This window comes from Arvicanthis niloticus, chromosome 15, assembly GCF_011762505.2.
Source record: "Arvicanthis niloticus isolate mArvNil1 chromosome 15, mArvNil1.pat.X, whole genome shotgun sequence".
Classification (NCBI taxonomy): Eukaryota; Metazoa; Chordata; class Mammalia; order Rodentia; family Muridae; genus Arvicanthis; species Arvicanthis niloticus.
In genome coordinates this window covers 798277-814003 of record NC_047672.1, presented here as the reverse complement: position 1 = coordinate 814003, position 15727 = coordinate 798277, and the positions used below count along the sequence as shown (strand labels likewise).

At 52.8% G+C, this 15727-nt stretch overlaps 1 protein-coding gene across 1 annotated transcript in view; it reads left to right on the top strand.

Moving 5' to 3' along the window:
• Nucleotides 1-1876: 1876 nt before the first annotated feature.
• Kcnh2 (potassium voltage-gated channel subfamily H member 2) overlaps nt 1877-15727 on the top strand; it is a 32526-nt gene continuing 18675 nt past the window's right edge. Inside the window, exons 1-2 of the mRNA XM_034519188.1 lie at nt 1877-2292; nt 4990-5220. Of these exons, the coding sequence (XP_034375079.1) occupies nt 2217-2292; nt 4990-5220 (307 nt within the window). The 5' untranslated portion in view covers nt 1877-2216. The remainder of the gene's footprint in view (nt 2293-4989; nt 5221-15727) is intronic.

Here is a 15727-nt window from a genome sequence, read left to right as displayed (position 1 = left end):
CTTTCCTTGTTTAGAAGGGGCCACAGACGGCTGCTCTTCCTTTGACTCTTGCTCTCCATGCCCGCGCGCGCTCTCTCTCTCTCTCTCTCTCTCTCTCACTTTCAGTCCCTAGGCTTGGAAAGGAGGAGTCTCCACTAACATAGGCAAGAGCCAGACCAGAACCCAGATGCACTGATGCCTCTCAGGCCAAGTTACAAGTTGGGGAAGGCCCTGGGCATCCTGTGTGTGTGTGAGGATGTGTGTGTGTGTTGATGGAAAGGGTCTGAGGGATGACTGTGCAGGCAGGAGTTTCTGGACTTTTTTAGCATCAGCTGGTGGAGCCACCTCCTTCTCTCCCACCGGCTGCCTCCCTGAGTCACTGCCCACCCACTAGCAAATAAAAAAGAGTGTCATCTCCTGGCCAGTGGCCCTGTTTGGCCTTAGTGTTTTCAGGTTTTTGCTCCTGGAGTGATGGCGAGAGTCTGGCTGGGGTGGTCTCGTGGCGACCTTTCTTGAGCCCGGCCTCCCTCTTTTCAGCCGGCTTCCTTCTTCATCCTTTGTCCGTCCGTCGCGACCACCCCCGCCCCCATCCCATGACGGTTCTCGCTGGTGACAAGACCCAGCCCCTTGCTGCAAGGACAGAGGCAGCTGCAAGCCCTCAGGAGCCCCCACATGGCCCCATCCATCTAGACAGGCCTCTGATCCGGGTTGCAGGCAGGGGAGGGGATTCAAGGCCGCCTCAACTCCAGCTGCCGGCTCCTCCCCACAGCAGGCCTGCTCAGCTGTCAACACTCGCCTCTCAGCCTTGCCCTGCCCCAGGCGTTGCTTAGCTGCTCAAATCAAGGACACCTCAGCTGGCCGAAGCCCCCTACTCAGGCCCCAACAGGCGGTGGGCAGACAGTGGGCAGGCGACTGGTGGACACCCTGCTTGCCCTTGAGCATCCTCAGACCTCCTTGCCTAAATAAGGGAGCTGCAGCTGGAGCGAGCCAGCTGGCAGGGGGAGGGGCCTGAGGCTAGGCCAGGGTTTCTGAGGGGCTGGGCCGCCCGGGCCGCCTCAGGGCCCTAAGCCCTCCTATTGGGCCTATGAGGTTGGTCCCGCACTACAGGAGGGAAGGCCTCTAGCACACGGGGATCCCCTGGCTGGGACCTCGCACTCAAGGGAGGACCTTTCTTTGCTCTCGAAGCTAAAAGGCCGCAACTCTTGTCAGTGTGGATCTCTGTACAGGTCATCCATGAAGAGATTCGAATAGCCTCTGAGAGGTTATAACCCCCCTGAAAACAGGGGCTGTTGGAGAGGCTCACCCACCCTTGTCTCAAATTTTTACAGCTTTCACATTCCCTGTTCTCCCCATTTCCTGGCTCTCCCCTGGCCCTGGGGCGGCTCATCTCAGAGCCTAGGCCTCACTCAACCCCGTCACCCACAGCAGATTCTGACAGCAAGCTGTGTGTACTCAGCCTGTCCTAGGCGCAGTAGGGAAGCTGGGGATAAAGGGTTGGTCCTGTCCCATCAAATCGGGTTTCTCAGTCCTGAGTCTGGGAGGGGGCGATATCCTATGCTCCTCTCCCTGGTCACCTCCAAACTGTCCATCGCACCTGTCTTCACCGTTCCCCTACTTAAAGGTCCCTTCCCCCTCTCGGCGGAGCGCGAGTCCCGGGGGCTCGGTAGCAGAGCGAGGGGTTGGGACCCGGGGAGCGCTCGGCACGGCTCAGCCAATGAGAAGGGCGGGCGCTCGGGGTGGAGGGGAGAGGGCGGCGCTGCCGGCGCGCGGCGACAGGAGGGGGCCGGGAGGCGGGGGCCGGAGCCGGAGGGGCGCGCGCCGCATTAACCCTTCAGCCGCCGGAGCAAGCCGCAGGCGCTACTCGAGCCGCGGGCGCTGGAGCGGCTGTCGGCGCGGCGGCGGCGGGCAGGCGTGAGCTGAGAGCCGGACGCTCGAGCGGGCGGAACGCGGCGCGGGGACGAGGTGTAGCGGGGCCCGTGGCACCACCAGCCCGGGTCGACAGACAGGTGTGCCGGCGCCGCAGCTCCAGCAGCTTCAGGCCCGGCCCGGGGTCCGGAGCCGGCAGCCGCTAATCGGAGCGGGAATCCCGCGCCCTCAGTCCAGTTCCGGCCCCGCCCGCACTCAGCTTGGCCGCGGGGTGCGGAGACCACGGCCCGGCCAGGCCACCCGAAGCCTAGTGCTGGGCCGGGCCGGGCCAGGGTGGGTGGGGGCCCGCCCGGCCCGCCCATGGGCTCAGGATGCCGGTGCGGAGGGGCCACGTCGCGCCGCAGAACACCTTCCTCGACACCATCATCCGCAAGTTTGAGGGCCAGAGTGAGTGGGGGAGGGGGCAAGACGGGGAGGGGGTTTGGGGGGTGGGTCCAGTCCTGCTGAGTGTGGATGGGGGGCGTGCCCGGGCTGTGTGCAGTGCAAAATGTGAATCAGTAGGGGATGGTGGGCCCTGAGGCTTACGCCACCATCCGAGGGGACAAAGCTTGGTGCCAGGGGATCACTGGCATAGAACCAAGGGGCCTAGTGTTGTATCTAGGGGTCGGAGAGTGTGTGTGACACCTGGAATGTGCAGGAAAGGGAGGTGGGATGAGATATGTAGGTGTTTCCAACTCTGAATGTCCGGAGTTTATGGGATTATGTGTATGCTGCTATAAGACTGTATATGACCTACGCTGTTGGCCCCTAAAAGTACACTGCACGATCCAGTCTTGGCTGTGTTGTATGTGACACATACATGTATGTGAAGCTAAGGGTGTAGGATCAGTGACCAAATCTACTCTTGAACGTGTGACAAGTATATGGCCAAATCCCTGTGTCACTCATGAATTTGAGTCTGCATGGGCAGTGGAAGAGGCGTCTGAGGCAAGTCCCTAAGATTGTGGGTCCGGTGCTGAGAGGGTGCTGCATACCTGAAGCTGACTTTGGGGCTAACAGGCTGGCTATGGAGCTTCAGTGTGGTGGGCTTTCTTGCTGTGGATGGTACCCCAAACTCCATTGGGCGATTACAGCTCCCCTTATTCGGACCTGGCAAGGAAGATTTCCAGAAATCTGTCCTAGGCTAGGTGAATGTTTGGTGTTGGTGTGCCTGTTCTCAAGGCTGCATGTGCCACAGAGGGTGTGACAGTAAAGGGCCCTGGAGTGGGAGAGTGACATTCCTTGCCCATGACCCTGTATACACAGGACAATGTGTGCTCTACTGTGGTGGGAGGGAGGGGTCAGTTGGATGGGCAGCATTGTCCCTAGACAGAGAACAGGATGATCCTGAGGGGGTGGTGGAGGCCTAGGGGCAGGGGGCAGGCCCTCGGGCTTTCTTTTCCTACCAGTTGGGTAGGCTCGGGCAGAATCTGAGAAGATCTTGCACTGGGTCCTAGAGACTTGGCTTCTGGCCCCACCTCTGCCACTGATTGACAGATGACCTTGAGTGACTCTTCCTACTCTAAGCCTCAGTTTCCACATTTGTGAACAAGGCGATAAACTACAGGGCTTTTGGGGTATCATCGGGATCTCTATTCTAGGATTTCAGTTATGGGGTGTGGTAGAGTGGGGCTTGCCTTCAAAGGAACTTGCTCTGCTCTCCTAGTCTGGGAGTGGAAAGAGGAGGTTACTTTCCTCTCGTGAGTGGTTAGTACTCTGGACCGTCTTAAGCTGAGTGATGGTGGAGGCAGAGTTAGAAGGTCTTTTCATCCAACAAGAAGCTCTGACTTGGGGTTGATGCTTGCTTGGGGGTTCCAAAAGTCCTTGGGAATTGACCTAAAGATGACCCAACTCTCAAAAGTAACTTCCCGGAGGGCAGGGAAAAGAGGCAGAAGTCAGGAGGCTGGAACCTGATGGCCTGAGCTTGCTACAGGGAGCTCTGCTGCCTCCAGTCATCTGGGGTTTGCAGGATTGTGCAGGGCTGCAAGCTGCAGCCTGCGTAGCGAGGAGGGATGGAGACAGATTCAACTTCAATTACATACACTAGCATTAAAGGCCAAAGTGGACAGAGTTTCTGTTTATAGAAGGCACCTATCCCTTGAACATTTCACTTGGCCACGCTGAGATGCCCTGAGGCTGCCCTGACATGCTGCTCACCCACCTGCCTGGCCTTTAGCTCAAGTGTGGGGTGGATGAGTCAAGTCTAGCTGAAGTGGGTCTATTGGGCTCCCTTTGATGAGGTCACAGAGAAGGGCTTGATATCCCTAGAAGGTGGTCATCTTTCCCAGGTTTGGTTTCCACAAGTGGGCCAGTGTCTTGGGCTGACCTCTGGGCTCTAGGGAGTTCCAGGGTGTGAAGCTGCAGGTAGTTTTCCTTGCTCTGTGTGACCTTGGACTTGTGCCTGTGACCCCCAGCTGCCCTTCTGCCAGACAAGATTCAAAAGCTGGATTCACTATGAATGAGCGACTAGACTAGGGCATTGGGATGAACTTCTCTTGAGCCTCAGTTTCTTCATCCCTAAAATGACGATACTAACAGCTACCTTGCTGGGTTGTCCAGGTCTGCAAGTTCACTTCCTCATCCTCTGATTTACCTACTCATCAGCTTCTGACTGCTTGTGGATAGGAGGCGGAAGTCATAGTAGGCCCTGACCGGAGGGAGTCTAACGGTATTTGAGGGAGTGATTTTCTAGGAAGAGTTCCTTACTAAGAGGAAGAAGCCAGAGGAGCTGGTGCAAAGGGGAGGCTGGCCGCCATCTCCTGTCCTTCCCAGGCTCCCTTTCCAGGCTGTGTTTATCCCTCCGCCGCGGCTGCTGACACGCGTTGTTGACACCCGCCCAGGCCGGCCTTGGCCGCTGGCTCTCTGCCCGGGGAAAGCCACGCAGCCAGGCGGCCGGCCAGGGGGTAGGGGGCGTGTCGCGAGGCCGCGCCCGGTGGAGGCACCTGTGTCGCTGCACAGCTGCTTTGGGGTTAGGCTCTCCTCCCTGGTGCGGGGGAGTGTCGGACAAGCTGAGTGTGACGAGCGAATGTGGGGAAGGGCCGGAAGCCCCCGAAACTAGTGTCCCCGCTCACGTGCGCTTTCATCCCCGCCTCCCCCCACCTTCAGGCCGCAAGTTCATCATCGCTAACGCCCGCGTAGAGAACTGCGCCGTCATCTACTGCAACGACGGCTTCTGTGAACTGTGCGGCTACTCGCGGGCCGAGGTGATGCAGCGGCCCTGCACCTGCGATTTCCTGCATGGGCCGCGCACGCAGCGCCGTGCAGCCGCGCAGATCGCGCAGGCCCTGCTGGGCGCGGAGGAGCGCAAAGTGGAGATCGCCTTCTACCGGAAAGATGGTAGGCGGGGCCGGGGCGTGGCTGTGGCGAGGGGCCGGGCCTCGAGAGAACGAGCGTGGATACGGGGTGGGGTGGGGGCAGTGGGGTGGGATCTGTAGTTGCTGGAGGCTGGCGAATCTTTCGGGTCCCTTGGGGGTGGGACCCCAGGCGTGGGTGTGGCCCTATGTCTGGGAGCGGGTGTGGCCTAGGTCTCAACTCCGGTGGGTGGGCATTCTGGATGGCTTTGGAGGTACTAAGGCTGAGGGGGGCTGGCACCTCATACTTTACTCCTTGGCAGGTGTCATTATGTTGAGCAGGTGACATTTGACTAAGCTGGGATGGTAGGTGCGTGCGTGGATGGTGGTAATAGGGCAAAGTGGGGGCTGCCGCTGGTTCCTAGCCACAGGATTCTAGGTTCCTACCTGAAGGGCAGCCTGTGCTAGGTGACTTTCTTGAAGAAATGGAGCGCGGGGCAGAAGGACTGTATCTGCAGTCATCTTTTGCCTTCCTCACTGCACTCAACGACACCTCTTCAACCTTAGTCCCTTTGTCTGGTCTACAGAACACCCTGCCCCTCCCCTCAACTCCCTCCTAGCCAGGTGTCTCTGCTCAGCCACCACCTCCCAAGCCAGCTGCTCTGGGCTTCCGGGAGAGCAAAGTGGAGATCGGATAAACACAGTGGGTGGGTGGAGCTGTTCTCTCACTAGGCCTGTGCTGCTGGGTGGGCTCTACTCAGGGAGGTCAGTGAAGTGGTGGGGTAGTGGGTATTGGGGGGTTCGGAAGGGGCTCCAGAATATTCACCAGTGAGTATTTCATAAGCTTCACCACATCCCTGGAACCCAGCTCAGAGCTGGACTCTTGAACATAGAGCTGCCTACAGGAAAGGCAAAGTTTCTGCTCTCAGGGAGCTGGTTGCCTAGCCATAGTGAGACACTCTGCCTCTTGCTGTGGCAAATGGCCCCTGCAAGCTCCAGGCCTCTGATGTGCATGCTCCAGGGTGGGTTCCTTAGGGGCTTCCTTTGCAGGTGTGTAGCCTGTGATGTCTTTGGACAACAGTTGGAGGGTATGCACCTCTAGTGTCCTTTTGCTGGAGAGTTTGCTTTCACAAATTGCAGTTCTGGCTCACAGGCAGGTAGGGGTGGTGGGAAGCACATTCGGCTGTGTGACCTTATGTAATTCTCACAGCATCCCTGATGTTGTTAGGGTCAAAGAATCGCTGAGGGAAGACACCAGACTCAAATAGTATGCAAAAGCAAAGAGCATTTATTCTGCAGAAACAACTAGCATGGGGTCAGCTGTCATCAAATCAGCAAAGATCTGAGGGGCTCCCAGGCCCCCTTTTATACAGGGCTAGGAGACTTTTCTAGAAAGGTTACATAACCTATAGTATGATTGCTTGGGGCAAATCATGACATTAGTACAATTTTGACTGGCTATTATGTTAGTTTCTCTATATTTGTTTGAAACCTTGAAGAATTTCAGAAACCCAGCGAAGTTCTGGCCTTGTTATCTCCTCCAGCCAGGTGTCCCAGGAGCTGACTCAGTTTTAGTTTTATCCTTCCTAAGTCAGGGCTGTCACTGATCAATGACCCATTGTTGATGGCTTCTTCTGAGGAGTCCTGTTTGCTGCCTGGGTAATTGAAATTTTATTCCCAGAGTTTTTTGACCTCTCAATACCGCCTTTTATCTCCTAAGGATGATGAAACTAAAGCTTAGAGAAATTAAGAATGTTCCCTGAGCCACACCAATTGAAAGCATCGGTGCTTGAAGTGGGGTTCATGTCTGTCCGACCAGAGCCATGCTGCGCTGCTCTGCTGGTGTGCCATGCATTGACAAGGACACCAGAGAACTAAAGAGGCTGTCTGTGCTTCACACAAATACAAATTTAAGTTTCTAAACTACAGGTGTATATGTGCATATGTGCACGTAACTACTGGGGTCAAGTGTAATGTGGGAATCTCCCACCAGCGAAATTGGTTGATTTCCACAATTTTGTTTCAATGCTTGCTTGGGATCTTCGGATGCTAGGGTTCCTTTTTTTTCTTCTTCTTCAGAACTGGGGATCAATGCCAGGGCTGTGTGTGGTGGGAGTGAGTGTTACCAGATATGTGTTTTGAGGTCAGAGGACATTTTTATGGAGTTGGTTTTCTCCCTCGACCTTTGAATGAGTTCCAGGGAATCAAACTCAGGTAGCCAGGCTTATATGGGAAACACCTTTACCTGCTGAGCTATGCCAGTGCTTGTGTGTCTGTCTGTCTGTCTGTCTCTCTCTCTCTCTTTCTCTCTCTCTCTCTCTTTCTCTGTGTGTCTGTCTCTCTCCTTTCTCACTCTCATTTGTTTTTTGTGTTTTTTTGGGGGGGGGGGCAGGGTTTCACACTATGTAGATATAGTATAGCTGTTTTTGACTCAATTTGATCTGCCAGCCTCTGTTCCCCAAGTGCTGAGATTCAAGGTGTGCACCACTGCATCTGGGCCTAAATTTATTTGTTTTGAGACAGTAGCTCACTAAGTTGTCCAGGTTGGCCTTGAACTCACCCCATAATCTAGGTGGGACTTGAACTTTTCCAGCCTCCAAAGTAACTGAGATGATAACCCTGCATGACTAGGTTCATGGGTGCTGAACTTTTGAGACAATGCTCATATGCAGGGTCTTTCCACAGTGAGCCACACTCCAATCCCATGATGGATACTGTTTGTGCTTGTGGATTTGACATCAGAGAGGTTAGACTAATTTTGCCTTTGGCTGTAGCATGCATGTCGCCTTCTCAAGTAGTGTGGGTCTTTTTGGCCTATGCTGACTCCTTTGGGAGAGTCCTGAAAAGGCGCTGTTGTGGCATCTTGGGGAATTTTGAGGCCCACCTAATTTAACCGTTTGGGTAGCAGGTAAAGAAGCTGCATGGTGGAGATCCTGTCACCAGTATATCTGTGAAGGGAATGGGCCTGTAATCCAGGTCCCCATGCAAGCCTAAACTTTTGGCCTTCTCCAAGTTACTACTTCAAATGGGGCCGTGACCTAGGAAACCTTATGCTAGCTGCCGTCTCCGACCCCTTCTTCTCACCTACTTTCCATGGGGTTCAGATAACTCCCAGTGGACAACAGGTTGGCCTAAGACCTCAGCTACCTGGGGCCCCACTTACCTTGGCATTCTAGGCTGAGGGCAATGCAGATTCTTCAGCCTCTCTGTCCTTTGCCTTGTGACACAAAGTTCCTCATGCCATCTTTGTTGCCTGACCTGGGGTGGCTGCCCGCCCCCTCTGTGTGTGTGTGTCTGTGTGTCTGTGTGTCGTCTGTCTGTTGATGTGTGGAATATGTACAGATTCAGAGAAGAAATGTGCTAATGCCACCTCCTGTTTTTGTCCAAACCTTTTCTAGGGTGTCTGCCTGAGCCATCCCTAGGAGAGTAGGTACTTGGGCTGTAGCCCCTGGGAGGGAGACAGGCTGGGGAGGAGGCAGGGCCTTTTGCTGGCAGGCGCCTCTGAGGACAGCTGTGCTGTGTCGGAGCCTCTAACTCAGCTCTGTGCAGTCTCAGGGTCTGGAGCCAGACAGCCCCATTATTTAGTTGCTGGGGCTGCTGGGAGGTGAGGAAGCTAGACTGGGGGAGTGTGGGTGGATTAGGAGACATAGTGTGCCCAGTTCACTGGCCATATGCTGATGCCCCTTAAGGCAGGCCCAGGATCAGAATGGAATTGTGAGCAGCAGAACCCTGTAGTACAGGTCTGGCAGGATGTGACTTTTCTGTGGAGGCACCTCAGACAGCAGGTGCCTGATGGTTACACACCTTGCCCTGCACTGCTGCCTTGGGGGTGGAGGAGATGGAGCTTTTCCTCTCCCTGGCCTTCCTATTGTCTTTGCTCTTTGTTCCCACCTCCCTGCTGCTTCTCCCCCTGCCTACTGTGCCCCCCTCCTCCCCATACTCAGGCCTCCCTGCCTTTGTCTCAGACCTGCCTGCCTGCTTCTGTCCCTTCCTTTTTTGCCTCCTTCTCCTTTTGTCTATTTCTCCTGATCCTTCAGCATCTGGGAGCTAAATTTTTGCTTCTTTCTGTGTCTCCTGTATGCTGTTTACTCCTCCCCATCCCCCAGGCTTTTGTCTCAAAGGCTTTATCTATCTAACCATACCTCTGACTGTCCTGGCCTGTATCTCTGTCCCTGTGTCCCCAGGAGCCTGTGTGTGGGTGGAGATGGGGTTGTCTCTAGAGAAGAGTCTATTGGCTTCTCCACTCCAGCTGTAGGCCAGTTGCCATGGCAACAAGGTCAGAGGGTCCCCACTGCTACAGCTGATGCTGTGGCTGAGGGGGAGGGGTTGAGACCTTTGGTCCAGGCCAGCTCCCCAGTGTGCTGTGTCTCCACATTTGCTCTGTGCTGCACCCTGACTCACATCCTGGTCTTCCAGGTGCTCAGGCTGGTCCTGATGGTACCAACCTGGAACCTCTGGGCACTCCATCATACTTTACAACCCAGGCCATTTGTCCTGATCTTCTCTCTTCTCTGCCTTCTCTGTTCACTTAAGTCAGAGGTCCTGCTCTGCCTCTGCTGTTGCTCTCCCTATCACACACCTCCCCACCCCCACCTCCCAGTTGTGTGTCATCTGAGTTGGTGAAAAGATGCTTTCTCTGAAGGAGGAGATTTTGAGGGGGAAGGCAGAGGTCAGAGGTCAGAGGTCAGTACCTAGCTACTCTGTTTGTGGGAAGCAGCCTGAAGCCTCCCTAAGAGAAGCCAAGGTCTTAAACTTAGGGATTTTTCTTAGGGCCAAAGCTATTGGAGTGCTTATCCCCCAACCCCTTTTACTCTGTGTAATTCTAGCTAGGTAGACCAGGCTGGCCTTGCTAGGATTAAAGGTGTTCTCCCTTCTGGGGAGCACAAATATCTCTGTTGTTCTGGTCAGGATCTGGTACAGTCTGGAGCCTGGAGCAGATGGTAGCTTCTGGCAGGCCTGTCTCCAGCTGTCTGTCTGTCTGTCTGTCTGTCTGTCTGTCTGTCTGTCTGTCTCTGCTAAGCACTTTTCTCCTAGCTTCCCTGTGGTGGGCTGCCCTGGGCTGCTGAGGGCTTCCTGTCCATGAGGATAGAGAGGTGCTGTTTCCTCAGAGGCCCTGGGCCTGGACAGTATCGGGAGGGTGCCTCCTGCTCCTGTGTGTGGTGTCTCCTGAAGCCCCAGAGGAACTATGTAAATATTTGTGCAGAGCTGTCGGTGGAAGCAGAGTTGACAGTGGCCTTGGGCTCTGGGGAGGGGGCCTGGAACAGCAGGAGGGCTCGCTCTCTGTGCTGGGAGGTGGGTGAGCTGCTTCCTGTGCTGTGAGATCGAGAGTTCCAAGGAAGCCCTTTCCTACGTAGCTCCCCTGAGGGTGGCAGCCACCTCTCCTATGGCCAGAGATTGACCTTCTCTAAAACCTGCCTCCCACCTTGTGTGCAGGCAAGAGAGCAGTGGTATCTGGCCCCCATGGGTGAGGGAATGACATGTGATTCTGTGACATACAGGAAGGTCTGAGTCACAGAGAGGAGTCAGAGGGATACTGGACTAAGTGCCAGCTCAGGAGGGTCCCAGTGGTACCTGACACCCTTCATTGTTCATTAAGATCTCTGGGCTTTTTTCTGGGCTCGGGCATTTGTCAACTGGCCTAGCATTACCCAACAGGCTGGGCAACATTCTGTCTTTACCTGTACTTGCCTGTACTGGCCCTGGATGAGTTTGCAGTACCCATCATCCCCACTAGACTGAATGACATGGTTTTGTTTTTTTGTGATTTTTTTTGTGTCTTTGTATCTACATGCCTAGTACCTTGTAGGAGCTCAATATCTACATGTTTTTGCTAAATGAATGAACAAACGGCAGCACTGTGTGGCTGAAGCCTTATTCTTGGCATTAGATGACTAGGGGGCGGTTTCTAACTTGATTATGGACTGGGCGGCCTTGGGAAAATAATTTCTTATCTCTGGGCTTAGTGTCCCATCCTGTGAGAACCTTGAGGCGATAGAATGCTAGGGTGGAAGAGGGACTGGAGGGCCAGAGGCTCCCTGCCCTCCTGCTCTGTTGAGTGTGAGAGGCATCACACAGTGCAGGGAGTGTGCTCGGCTTCACAGCCTCTTTGCTCAGAGGGAATGAGAGGACACTGAGAGTGGAACAAAGCTTTGGCAAAGCCAGCTGGGAGCCAGCAGCTCCTGGTATCACTTAGGGAGACTCAGGTGACTGACTTTACAGTGTGTAAATGATGGTCCTTGTAGCCTCATGTGGATAAAATTTCTTAGTCATTTTCTGGAAGGGAAACTCTTGCTTTTGGAGGCTAAGGGACGTACCTAGCAGGTGGGGACCCAGACTGGATCTCGGGCCCAGCTGTCTTTACTCTAGAACCCTGAGTGGACCATCTTGCAGAAGTTACTGCTTCTGGGGTGTGATGAGCTGAGGCCTTGGGAGGCTTGGGTTTGGCTCTAATCTGAAGACTTCGGTGGCCCTTGTTTCTGAAGTGGATCAGATCACTTGTGCCCCGCATGGTGGGTGGAGGGCATTCCCCAAACAAGTACCAAAATAGCAGCATGTCATGCTGGGGGCTGTCTGATTGCCACTCAGCAGGCAGTACCCAGGTCCCAGTTAAGACTACAGGAGTAAGGTTGTCTGCTTGGCACCCTGGCCTGTCTGTTTTCTTCCTCCCCAGGTTCCTGTTGGCTCGGCCCCTCAAGCCAGTGAGGCCCCAATACTCACACCATTGTTTCTCTCTTTCATTTTCTTGCCTGCCTTTTCTTTTTATCTCACCTCTCAGTTCTGTGCACTCGTTATAGGCAGCCATTCAAATGCTGCCTCCCTATGAATATGCTTTTTACATATGTTCTTGCAAATGTGTATTTTGACTGGATAGATGCATATGGATTTAATGTATGCAAATGGTATTGTGCCGTGTATTGTATCCTGGCATTCACAGAAGCATGACTATATGTGCAGGTGAGCTGGCTGCCAGTGAGTATCCAGGCTGTGGTTTCCCAGCCTGGAGTATGTATCTACCTGTTTTACTTGCTCCTGTCCCAGTGAAGGACCCCAGATAGTCTCCATCTCTCTGTCACCAGAGACAATGCCACATAGAACATTATCTGACCCAGGCCTTTCCAGACTCCAGTGAGAGTGTCTGTGGCCAGCACAGCCTGGAAGTGAAATTGCTGGATCACAGGAGATGGGGCTCTTAGCTAACTGCTGCCCTACTATGTACCTATAGTCTGCCTCCTGAATGGAGACTCTCATGTTCTCCCACCTCTGCCACAAGCAACATCATCTCCCTTTCTAATGTTTGTCAGTCTTGTGGGCTTGCTGCTTCAATTTGAGTTTCTTTGACGTATTGTAAGTTAGAGCATCTCTTCCAGGCTTGATAGCCACGTGAACTTTGATTCCTGCCAATTGCATGACTGTATCCTTTGCTTATCTTCCTGTGAGACTGCTCTCTTTTGATCCTGTGACTTTCCAATGTACTTTGCTTGTGTACTTTAGAAATACAAATGAGTACAGTATGCATTCTGGATGTCAAATCCTTGTTCAAATTGTGAATACCTTTCTCTCTGCTTGGTTAATAAAACAAAGAATCTTAGTTTTGATACAAACGAAATCATTGACTTAGTCTTGCCCGTGCTTTTGAAGTTCCACTGGAGACCCTTTCCTATGCAAAGGCTGAGGACCCACAGGTCTGCCTCTCTTCTCTGACTCCCTGGGCTCACCTTCCTTAGTTGGGTGTTGGATCCACTGAGCCCTCCTTGGATGCAGTGTCAAGTAAGGATCAAGTTTTATTTTTTTCCATGTAAGGAGCCAACTTTCCCAACACATCTAGTCTGTTTCTTTCCATTGCTTTGTGGGGCTCCTTCAGCATAGGTTACTTTGCTGTGTAACCATGGATCTGCCCCTGGTTCTGCCCCAAATATCTATCGGTGTGTCCACCAGGACTGTAAAACAGCAATCACAAAACATGGTGTTTACTTAGCGTGTCTCAGTCACTGAAAAGGTGAATTCTTCCACTTCTTTTTTTTTTTTTTTTAAATTTAAATAATGATTTGCTTACTTATTTACTAGATCTTCCACTGTAGCTTAGGACTCACAATGTATGCAGCTGCCCAGGCTTGTCTTGAACTGTGGTAATGCTTCTGTCCCAGCCTCCCAGGGGCTGGGATAACAGCCATACCTGACTTCTCCCCAACCCCCGACTCCCATCTTCCTTTTAGCTTCATTTGTTTATGTTTTTGAGTCAGTATTGATGTATCCTAGGCTGGCTTAGAGCTCATCACCCTGCTTCTGCCTTCTGCATGTTCAGATAGCAAGTTTGTACCATGTGCCGGCTTCACCAAAGTCTCTGTCAGAATTAGGTTTGCTTGTAATTCAGAAGAATTAACAGCTTTGTAAGTTTCAGTAAGATCCTGGACCATTTCTACAGGCTCTCTCATTTCCATATGTTTTATCGCTCTGAGGTTTTGTTTTCTCACCTGTGTGTTCTTGATCACCCCTAGCTACTCCATAGTCACTGTTATTGAGGAAGAGATTTTGTGGCTGGGGAGATGGCTTAGTGGATAGAGTGCCTGATGGAAAAGTGTGAGGATCTGAGTTTGAATCCTCAGAGCCCACGTGAAAGCTGGGAGGAGAAGCATATGACTGCAATCATATGCTACACAGATAAAGTGGAAAGTGGGGACAGGAGAATCCTGGGAATGGTCTGTAGCCTTGTGTGTGCAGAGGCAAAACAATGCCATATGGATATCATGGCATATGTGCATCCATACTCACACAGACGTGCACACACACACACACACACACACACACACACAGAGATTAGGAAACAGTCATTTAATGTATATGATCGTGTATGTCATGGTGATTGTTTGAGGTTGGAAGACAAGGTTGGGGCCTTGGCTCTCTTTACATTGCTGGTTTACAAGCAAACTCAGCTCCTCATGCTTGCCCAGCACATGTGTTTACTCACTGAGCCATTTTTCTGGCCCTTCCCTGTTTTCTGAAGTTTCAAACTCACTGTGAAGCCAGGGCTGACTTTGAGTGCGGGGGTCACAAATGTGGACCACTATGCTGGTGCCATCTTGTCTTCCAACTCTACTTTTTAATTGTTTGAAGCTGTGTTTTGTGGGCTGATCTGTCTGGTGGAGCTCTTGTCTTAGTTCTTGGTGTTTACCTGGTGGCTTTGTTGATTCTTTGAGGAGATGATTCTGTACCCTGGAAATAATGCCAGCTTTTGTGTTTGTTTGCATTACAGTCTTATGTCTCTATTCTTGCATGTGCCATCAGACTTTTCAGGGGAACTTTACTGACAAATGTATTTGCTGTGGGTGTTTCACAGTGTCCTATGGGAGAGCAAGCCATGGGGAATTGTCCTCTTGAGTTAATTACCAGACAGCCGTGCCTGCTCGGGGACCAAAAGCAGAGCCTTATTACACACATCCCCTTCAGGCCCTCGATGTGTTCATGTTTGGGAGCTTACAGAACCTAGGAAGATGGTAGGGACCACAGGATTGATTCTCTAGTGAATGGTGATAGCTTTGTGTCCCTGCTGCTCTGTGACAGCTGCAAATGCAGGGATCAGGATCACAGTGAAGGGGACAGAAATGGCCAAGGCTCAGAAATTGCACAACAGGCATAGTTCACTTAGGCCCAAGTGCCATGTTGTTCGATATTAACTTGTGAGCAAATGTAATATTGTGTTGGGAAATACACCTGAATGTTCATGGTGGTTCTGTTGGTCCACACTCAGGACGGTGTGTGTGTGTGTGTGTGTGTGTGTGTGTGTGTGTGAGAGAGTGAGAGAGAGAGAGAGTTCTGTATTGAGTGGTCAGTGCCCTTGGGTCTAGAAGGTGAGAGGTAGAGCCACCGTGTCCACAGTGGCCAAAACCGCAGGTCACCAACCCAGAGATCAGCAGCAGACCTTCCAGAGCTGAGCACTCAATGCTGCTGTGAAGCCAGTCTCCCTGGTGCAGGTCCGGATGCCAGGACTAAGGAAGCTCACCTCACAAGCCCGCTCATGGACGTCTCCTCTGCAAAGTGTGCCGTGTGGGATGAGTTTCCAGAGAGAAGCTACCCATGTAGCCTGATTCAGGAAACCCTCTGCAGAGGGGTCTGGGAGGGATGAGGGTGGAGGAAGTAGGGGCTCAGCAGCAGGAGAGATGTTGCTGAGGCTGCAGTTAGAGTGGTGGAGGCAGCTTTCCCCAGGCCAGTGTGACACCATCCCACCTTCTTTTTGAAAAACATTACACACACACACACACACACACACACACACACACACACACACACTTGTGTATAAATGGTATGAGTGTGTGTGCTGTGGTATATGTATGTGTCATGGTATGTTAGTATAGTTCAGAGGACAGCTTGCAGGGGTCAGTTCTCTCTACCATGTTGGATACCAAGGATCAAACTCAGATGGTCAGCTTGGTGACAGGTATCTTTACCCACTGAGTTCTCTCAGGGCCTTGTTAAACAGAGGGTATACTCTTACTTACAAGCTAAGAGGTGGCATGGCCCCATGACCCTGGACCTCAGCCAGCTTGAGCTTTCCTGGG